Source organism: Cupressus sempervirens, chromosome 4, assembly GCF_028749045.1.
Source record: "Cupressus sempervirens isolate cs-2001-9-10 chromosome 4, ASM2874904v1, whole genome shotgun sequence".
NCBI classification, from domain to species: Eukaryota; Viridiplantae; Streptophyta; class Pinopsida; order Cupressales; family Cupressaceae; genus Cupressus; species Cupressus sempervirens.
Genome location: NC_143121.1, coordinates 792,918,514 through 792,929,239, shown reverse-complemented (window position 1 = coordinate 792,929,239; position 10,726 = coordinate 792,918,514). Strand labels below are relative to the sequence as shown.

General features: G+C 31.5%; 1 protein-coding gene across 1 annotated transcript; it reads right to left on the bottom strand.

Annotated features, from left to right (window-relative positions):
- Positions 1-9,011: 9,011 nt before the first annotated feature.
- On the bottom strand, positions 9,012-10,385 carry LOC149563782 (uncharacterized). The gene has a single exon (XM_089826908.1). The coding sequence runs from the start codon at positions 9,694-9,696 to the stop codon at positions 9,259-9,261; it is 438 nt and encodes a 145-aa protein (XP_089683034.1). The 5' UTR covers positions 9,697-10,385; the 3' UTR covers positions 9,012-9,258.
- Positions 10,386-10,726: the final 341 nt, after the last annotated feature.

Sequence of the window (10,726 nt, the reverse complement as noted above, 5' to 3'; positions counted from 1 at the left end):
AAAGTTGGAAAGTCTTTGAAAACACTTAGGAAGGTGGGAAAGGTAGTTTTCCTTAAAATGTTCTTGCTGGGAATCCACTAGCTTTTGGTGTGAGCACTCTGCATCATTTTGGATGCAAATTGCATTAAACTGAAATGAATGAAATGTACTTAAAATGTAAACAAATAAAATAAGATATATATTATGATAACCAATAATGTCATACATGAACGAACATATAATATATTATGATAACCAATAATGTCATACATGAAAAAACATATAATATATTATGATAACCAATAATGCCATACATTAACAAACATATAATATATTATGATAACCAATAATGTCATACATGAACAAACATATCATATATTAACCAATAATGTCATAAGTATAATAATTTCATGCATTAAATATATGTCATACATCAAATATAAAATGTCATATATACAATAAATGTATATCGAATATGTCTACTAACATAAAATCCAACATATATGTCCACTAATTCCTATACATGTGTGTCTATCAACTATAGCTTCTCCTTCCCATGAGGGGAAGGAAACAAATCCCTAGAGGTCTTTGATTGTTTTGTGGAGGGAGATAATGGTGATGATGGGGTCTTCCTCACACACTTGCTCATCTTCTTGTTTAGGCTCTTCTCTAACTCGATCTAATACAAAAAAAGTAGATATGAGTCAATAATTATTATATGTTGAAATCAAATATATGTACACACAAAATTAATTATTTTCTTGCCACCATCAAATAGTCACTCTGTACGTCCACCTCAAAGGCTCATGGATGATTAGGTATAATAAGAGCCTACAAAAATTCAATCAATATAATCACTTATAAATAACATTTGAAATTTCAATACTAACTATTATAAACAACAACTAAAACTAAAAAAAAAAAATTCATACCTTGGTCAATGGCTCTGAACTAGCCATCGTTGTAGCAACTCCATGATCGATGGACTGGTGAAGATGAGGAGGAGTCTCAGACATCAACAACTGCATGTCATAATACAATTTATATGAAAAATGAAACAAATATAATCAAATGAATTAAATTAACATGAAACAAATGTACCTCTATGAAGCTCTTATCATGCGTAAGCTTAGAGTCCCTTGTGAATGTCAATGGTCCAGTAGAGAACTAATGTACATGGATAAAAAAAATGGTCAATCCTTCATATGTTTACTTAATAAATATATGTATTAATTTAAATAATTAAATCGATACATACCTCTCGACTCGTCGACGAGATGAAAAATGGGATCGGGCACTAGGGCCATCAACACTCTTACCCTGAATTTTGAACAATGTCAATACGTGCTAACTAATTAGTCATTCACTACACATACAAAATGTGATAAAATTAGTTTATTATAATTGTAACTTACCTGTGTGTCAATGTCAAATGTGTCACTTAGGAACTTGTAAGTGACTAGCCCATCATCCATACTGTCTCCAATATGACTGCCAAATGTGCATAAGAATCCACATGATGTGCACATGTGACTGTGACGCATAGAAGACTCCTTCTCAACTAATGGATTAGCACAATGAATGGGGGTTTGCATCAAAGCATTAATAGTCCCTAGAGTGCTACTATTTACATGTTCCTTCACAACTAAAGGAATAATCACATGCTCACCCTATGGCTTGACAACAGGTGCCCTAACTACATTAGGGTCACGACATGTCCCCAACCTCTCAAATGATGACCCCCACCTCTATCCTGAGATTCTAATATTTTAAAATAATTGGAGATCTCCCTAAGGAAAAATTCACAATACAATTTCTTTAAGAAATACATTGAAACCTCATGATTATTGTAGGGAGGGGCATCAAAGACCATCTACCATTTAACCCAAAAGTTATTTCTAATATCATCATGTATGCACCAATGGATGGGGAACCTTTTAGTTGTATGCTTAATAGTGTCTTGTTCTCCAGGCTTTTTAAACAATGCACAAATGCTACCTTTTTCTATTTCCTTTTTTTTAAACATCTTTATAGGATATTTTTTTTTGCATAATATCTTCTTTGGTCGTCTCTCTTAACCTGCCAAATATCCAATTGACTACTAACAGAAGCTACATGGGTCATAATGGACTTAAGGGAGGATGTCAATTGTGCTCTCATCGGATTGATTTGTCCAAAATCTTTCAACCTACCAATGAGTGCTTCTAATTCATTTTTCTCTCTTTCTATTTCATTCATTATAATGTCTTGGATGCCAAGAGGAGGTCTTCCAATTCATAGAAGTTGCAGAATTTCTCGCTCTTCTTGTGGAGGGTTTTCATTTTGATTTTGTTGATCCAACTAGGGATTTGGCGATTCATTATTCATAATTCTTGATAAGAAACCAACTGCAATCTAAATAAATAAATAAATTTAAAGGAAAACAGAAAAAAAAACCTACAAAACAATGTAAAAACTTATAAAACAATGCAAAAACATATAAAAAAAATGCAAAAACAAGAGTAGAAAACATACTATGTGATCCCAATCATGATCTTCGATGATGAGGAGGCATTTTGAGGAGGTGGATGACAAAATTATTCAAGTTTTACAACCTATGTGTGTGTTGTTGAGGAGAAAGAATGTAAAAACAAAAAACAATGAAATGGGTCGTGGGTTTGCATCCCATATATAAAAATTTAGAATTTCACAAAGCCAAAGCCAAAGCGCATACACGCTATTGTAGAGCCCAATCCAAAGTGTGTGCATGTTGTAGCGTGTATGCACTTTGTGAATTTAAAAAAAAACTATTGTGTGTCATGTTTTTGGCACCACAACTTGGTTTACTTACCCTAGGACAAACATGAAATCCATACTTGTGCAATTGATGTGGCATCATGTGATTAGTTAGATTTTACAAGAATAAGTGTGGATATCAAAATCAACAATTCTTATTTTTAAGTCACATGCTCATAAATATTAGACTAATCACACAAAATTTATAGTGATCAAAGCAAATAATTAACAAGTTGTAGAAAATGTGTATATAGAACATTATTTAGAAATTATCACTTCTCATATAGCCTCTTGTACATATAATAAATTCCTCTGTATTCATCCAACCATAAGTTCAAAATACAAAATATTAAAATTTAAAAACCTAAGATGCACCAATGTACTATAAAGATTACTCTAGCCCTTCCTCCTAAATTTATTTCCTAAGACTTTGTGAAATAAAGTAAAGAATACCCAACATTAACACAATTACAACAAGACAACCAAAAATAAATTAAAGTGCATTGTACAAAGTTATGGACTGAAAATAACATAATTTCAAACTCCCCATACTTCATAACAAAAACAAAGCGACAACCCACCAACCTAACCAGAGCTTTTTGACCCACATAATTACAAAGCCCTAAGATAAGTAATGAAGATCAAAACAAGATACAGATTAGTTAATGTCATTTCACTTTCTACAAAATGGTTAATGTACAAATCAGCTAACAATGTCTTGAATAGCTTTGGATGCCCCACTGCCTTTATCAATTGGTTTTTGAAAGAAAGCATTATATTCCATTGGATTACAAGTCAATTAATGAAAAGGTTATTCTAGTGGATTCATTGAAGAACTATAGATTTTTAAAATGTTCTTGCACAACACTTTTTGGAATGTTAGTTAGAAACATTCTTAGTCTTTCTAATAAGCATTTAAATGCATCTTTTATAATAAATTTTTATTTTGGAAGAAATTAAACTTTATTATAAAAGATGCTCCAATGCTCCTCCTCAACTAATGGACTAGTGCAATGAATGGGGGTCTGCATCAAAGCATTGATAGTCCCTAGAGTGCTAGTATTTACATGTTCCTTCAAAACTGAAAGAATAATCACATGCTCACCCTATGGCTTGACAATAAGTGCCCTAACAACATTAGGGTCAAAACATGCCCCTGACCTCTCAAATGATGACCCCCCACCTCTACCCTGAGATTCTAATATTTGAAAATAATTGGGGATCTCTCTAAGGAAAAATTCACAATACAATTTCTTTAAGAAATACATTGAAACCTCATGATTATTGTAGGGAGGGACATCAAAGACCATCAACCATTTATCCCAAAAGTTGTTTCTAATATCATCATGTATGCACCAATGGATGGGGAAACTTTTAGTTTTATGTTTAATAGTGTCTTGTTCTCCAAGCTTTTTAAACAATGCACAAATGCTATCTTTTGCTGTTTCCTTTTTTTTTAATATCTTTATAGGATAATTTGTTTGCATAATATCTTCTTTTTTAATCCCTCTTAACATGCCAAATATCCAACTGACCACTAACAAAAGCTACATGGGTCATAATGGACTCAAGGGAGGATGTCAATTGTGCTCTCATTGGATTGGTTTGTCTACAAGCTTTCAACCTACCAATGAGTGCTTTTAATTCAGTTTTCCCTCTTTCTATTTCATTCATTATGTTGTCTTGGATGCCTCGAGGAGGTCTTCCAATCCGTGGAGGTTGCATAATTTCTTGCTCTTCTTGTGGAGGGTTTTGATTTGGATCTTGTGGAGGCTTTTCATTTTGATTTTGTTGATCCGACTGAGGATTTGGCGATTCATTATTCACAATTCCTGATAAGAAACCAACTACAATCTAAATAAATAAACATATTTAAAGAAAAACTGAAAAAACCTACAAAACAATGTAAAAACTTACAAAACAATGCAAAAACAAGAGTAGAAAACATACTACGTGATTCCAATCATGATCTTCAATGACGAGGAGGCATTTTGAGGAGGTGGGTGACAAAATTCTTCAAGTTTTGCAACCCATGTGCACATTGTTGAGGAGAAAGAATGTAAAAACAAAAAACAATGAAATGGGCCATGGGTTTGGAGCCCATTTATAAAAATTTAGAATTTCACAAAGCCAAAGCCAAAGCGTGTGCACGCTATTGTGGAGCCCAAGCCAAAGCGTGTGCGTGCCATGGTGTGTATGTGCTTTTTGAATTTTAAAAAAGACTTTTGTGTGTCATGTTTTTGGCACCACAACTTGGTGCACTTACCCTTGGACAAACATGATATCCATACTTGTGCAACTGATGTGACATCATGTGATTAGTTAGTTTTTACAAGGGTAAGTGTGGATATCAAAATCAAAAATTCCTATTTTTAAGTCATGTGCTCATAATTATTAGACTAATTGTACAAAAGTTATAGTGATCAAAGCAAATAATTAACAAGTTGTAGAAAATGTGTATATAGAACATTATTTAGAAATTGCCACTTCTCACATAGCCTCATGTACATATAATAAATTCCTCTACATTCATCCAACCATAAGTTCAAAATACAAAATATTAAAATTTAAAAACCTAAGATGCACCAATGTACTATAAAGATTACTCTAGCCCTTCCTCCTGAATTTATTTCCTAAGACTTTGTGAAATAAAGTAAAGAATACCCAACATTAACACAATTACAACAAGACAACCAAAAACAAATTAAAGTGCATTGTACAAAGTTATGGATTGAAAATAACATAATTTCAAACTCCCCATACTTCATAACAACAACAAAGTGACAACCCACCAACCTAACCAGAGCTTTTTGACCCACATAATTACAAAACCCTAAGACAAGTAATGAAGATCAAAACAAGATATGGATTAGTTAATGCCATTTCACTTTCTACAAAATGGTTAATGTAAAAATCAGCCAATGATGTCTTGAATGGCTCTGGATGCCCTACTGCCTTTATCAATTGGTTTTTGAAAGAGAGCATTAGATTCCATTGGATTACAAGTCAATTGATGAAAAGGTTATTCTAGTGGATTCATTGAAGAACTATAGTTTTTTAAAATGTTCTTGCACAACACTTTTTGGAATGTTTGTTAGAAACATTCTTAGTCTTTCTAATAAGCATTTAAATGCATCTTTTATAATAAAGTTTAATTTTGGAAGAAATATGTTTAGATTAGGTTGTGTGATAGTTTTGAATTGGTATTTTCAATTACACTCTATGATCTATCATCAAAATAATTGATTGCTATTAGAAAAGTGTAATTACAAAACGTTTACAACTTGATACAAACACTATAACATATTCTAATCTAAAAATATCTCTTACAAATCTAAAATTTGCAAAAACTTGATATCTTAAGACTTTGCCATTCATAAGAAGATGCAAAACCTAGTGCTCTATTTTTATCACAAAAAGACTATCTCCAACTTGCTGATGAACTTTGGTGTATTTCAATAATTAATATAAAGTACTAGAAATTTAAACCAATCTTGTATCTCTTTTTAGATATGTCAATTAATTTTGCAGTTGGGTATTTTTAAAATCTATCGTCCAGGTCTACCAAAATGTTTTTGATTACATAAAATTACAAGGGATAAATAGTAGGAAATTACAAGCTTCTTAAAACATGTTGCTTAGAAAATTTTGAAATATCAATAATGGTTACACATCACAAGAAGCTACATAACATTATCACCAATTCATATATTTAAATATGTTTCATATCTTTAGTAAGCATACAAAAGGGGTAGTAATTGATTGCACTACAATATTTTTTAATTTGTCACCTATAGGTAACTTATGGTGTAAAACTTTCCAGGCCAACAACTGATAATCTACACCAGCTTTGGATTTCCAAACTTGTGAACTCATGCCAATCCATCTTTTCACACTGATTTGCATTTTGATGAGGAAGGATAAACCAACTAGGTAAGGATTGCAAATAGCTTTCTTAAGAAGAAGATGGTAAAAATGAGATAAAACAAACCATTTCCAATCCTTTAAAAAGTTGTATCTTTTGGAGTGCAAATTTTAATGGACAACTCTAGAGGAACTAATGACTACACAAATATGATAAATGATTTAAATACTTGTTATCTAGATCAAACTAACTTAGATGTACTAAAGTCCTAGATGTCCTTAATGTACTAAATCCTAAATGTCCTTAAAGTATTGTACACCTTTCAATACTCTAATTGTAAATGATGTTTGTGAAGTAACACTAGATATATTATGGCAAACATATATAATATATTTGTTGCACTCTTACATTAGGCCATGTTTACCATTTACTTCTTACAGTGCAATATTCTCATTGACTTTGTTGCTCTTCAATGCTTACATGTGCTTACATTCAAAGATGTGCACATGTGATGAACACCTTAAGGATACTATTAGTTTATAGAGGGAAAGTTGGAAATTTGTATGAAAACTAGTCAATCCTCATTACTAATATTAAAGTATGAATACATGTCACACAAAATGCATGATGCCTAGATCATGAATTAATGGTGTAATATATGCTTATGTTAGTGTTGATGTGATTCTCTTAGTCTCTACATGATATAGTGTGAATGAGTTTTGAATATCTTATTATTTGCTTTCAAATTAACATCAAAGGACTTTTGTTTAAATAAAGGATCCTAAGTGCTCAGTTATAAGTTTTCTGACGCAAAATGATAGATAATTAGTCTTTTTTTAACTAAGAATTAGTTTAATAATAGAGATTAATTTTCAATTAGGAGGATCACTTTGTAGGTGCAATATTGTTCAAGAGATAGATTACTGTATTGAGTCATTACAAGAGTAACGAAGAATTATAGAAACATACTAGTCTTTATTCTATACTAAAGAATTAAACATAATAGATATTAGATTATGAACTAATGATATAATTTTAATTAATAAATTTTGTAATTAAAAACAAAGAAACTTGATTCTAATAGAATACATTATGTTGAATTCAATCTTTTACAATACCAAAAATAAACTAAAAGAATTTGAAGAATAAATTTTTCTATTAATTTAAAAAATATATGAGGCGGGGTAGTTGCTTTACAAACCAGGTCATTGTAGTGGGAAACCACGTGAATTTAGCTGCCAGTTTTAAAAAGTTTATCTTGTCATTTAAACGAACTGTGGAATTTCAGCTTGCATGTCAGAGCATTGGCGTGGCTTGTATTCAGTAATATCCCTTTTAATTGTAGTTTATAAAATGTCCTCAAGCCTTTTATATATATATATATATATAATTTTATTTTTTAATTTTTTAAAATTTATTTTTTAATAAAAAATTTCAAGTAAGACTGTTCTTGTCAATTAGAAATTGCAGGGAAACTGGAGCATCAGGTTGTTAAAAATGGGATTTTTATTAGATAACACAATTTGCATGTCTATAATATCGATTTTTTAAAGTAATATAAGCTTATAAAAAATTACACAAGTCTTTATACAAATTTTGATGGGAATTTCATATAAGATTTGACGTTCTAGAAGTTAAGTCTGTTTGTTATGATGAACAACTTTCATTAAAGAAGGGTTTCATTTGTCAATAGTTGTTTATTTGCATATTTATAGTTGAGAAGAGTTGTTTTAGATTAAATTGTGTGATCAGCATTTTTTTTAATTATACTATGTGATCTATCAATGACTGGATGCTATTAGAAAAATGCAAATACAAAATGATTCAAAACTTGATATGACTACTACCACACAATCTAATCTAAAAGCATCTCTTCCAATTGCAAAAACTTGATATGTCAAAACTTTGTCATTCATAAGAAACTGAAAAACCCAATATTCTATTCATGCCACTGGAAAACTATCTCCACTACCACTACAGACTGGCTGATGGCTTCTGTGTATTCATCTAATAATAGAAAGTACTACAAGTTTAAGCCAATTCCCTTTTCAGATATGTCTATTAATTTTGTAGTTGGTCATTTTACAAATCTATTGTACTTCATAAAACATGCTGTTCAGAAATTTTGGAATGATATTGATAATGGTTACAGACATCACAAGAAGGATACATAACAATCCCACCAATTTATATGAAGCATTTGCAAGTAACAAATCTTCCATTCAAGTACCAAGAATCATCAGCAAGACAAGAATGCCAAATTCTATTCTATTAAATCAACTAAACAAATTCTTGCAAGTCCATCCATACTATCTAATATTTAGAGATTAAGTTGTTTTTATATCTATTATCAAAATAAAAAGAGTTAAAGGGAAAGTAAACTCTGATAAGATCATAGTAATTAGAGATATTACTCATTCTAAAATAAATTGTACATACAATTTTAGAATCAACATTTTAGATCACACTCAGTGATCCGTCGTCAAAATAGAAAGAAACAAAATGCTACTAATCTAACCAACCAAACCCTCATAAGCCCATACTAACTAATCAAAACCAAAAACTACCCATAACATTTGAGGACCTCTGAAACATCCAGATAAGGGATTATAACACATTTATATCACACTAATGTGATTTCATGATTTCAGCATCTGCTGATCCTTGGCATCCACACTGGTTGTAGAAGCCAACAAACAAGTGAATATAGCAGCAAGAACAGCACAAGAAACCCTCAGAAACTTGGGTCCAAGATTTCCCAAAACATACATAATTCTCTTGAGGGCAAAACTCTTCTTCATCTTGATCAACACTGCCTTGGCTCTCTTCAAACCATTTTTAGTCTTTTGAGGGACACTCTCCTTCTTAGAGAATTTGTAACTCCTCAAGAACTTCTGTCTGCAAGCATAGCTCTCATGTATTGGTGTGATCTTATTTAAACAGCTGTCCTCTCTGTCCATGCTTAAAACCCTAACAAACTCTGCATCTGAATCAGGCCATTTATACAAGCTTGTGAAGTTCAACCTCACTGGAACTTGTGCATCAAGGCAACCTGCAACACAGCTTGAGTTCATCATGCTCGCTCAAATCTATGCACACCCCACAATATTTATTTGACTTGGGTCTCTCTAATTTGTCATAAAAATGCTTTGAGATGAGTGTATCTCTGCCTTTTAGCAGAGATCTAAATGATGATGCAGAGAGATCTAAAATCAGATAACATGTGGGTGGACAGGCAAATTGAGGATATCAGAGTATAACAATGCTGTTACAACGTTCAAAACATTAAACAAATTGTTTGCAATGGATTTATAGCTGATGATGCAATAAATTTTAGAACAATAAGTACATGTTTTATGTTTGAGAAAATATATATTCAATGGATTACTCCCCTCTCACGACGAGTCCACGTCTAGAATGAAGTCATGGCGGACATTTTTAAGTGGCAAACCTTTGCATCACGTTATCACTAAAAATGACCTATTCAAACCGGAGAGATTAGAAGGAAGAAAATTTTGTTTCATAGGGTTTTGTATGGAATTTATAAATTTGTTGGGCATTTTATTTAGTGGTAGGTTGAAATTTTAAGATTGTCTTATTTGTAGTACAATTAGGTAGCTTCTACAAGAAGAGTTAGGTTGCTTCATATGAGAGTCACCATATGTAGGTCCAAAATAGATGAGCTATTGAACTATAAAAACTCATTTCCTTTCATTTTCTATTAAGTATTTTCTATATTATTTCATTTCTTTCTTATTTCACCTAGTCTTTGTCTATTACCTAACTATTGCATCCACTATTTTGTTGGTATTGTAAAACTACATATTACTCTATTTGATCATCCTTTCTTTGATGGCATAATTAAACGCCACAAAGAATTAGAAAAATGTATGTTCCTTTGAGAAGTTCAATCTTGTTTACATTGTTTGCAAACTTTTTCAAGAATTTGCATGGTCTAATCTTTTTCTATTTTAGTTTGTTGTAGGTTCCTAGAGGAAAGGTTGCTAGATAGAACCAACACCATTTCTTTACACTCTTTACTAACTTGAGTTGTAAATTATGCAGCGTAGTCAAATCAAGTGATTATTGTCTACCAGTGAATGGATG

Coding starts and splice junctions, on each gene's coding strand:
- LOC149563782 (XM_089826908.1), bottom strand. CDS start 9,696: ATGATGAACTCAAGCTGTGTTGCAGGTTGCCTTGATGCACAAGTTCCA.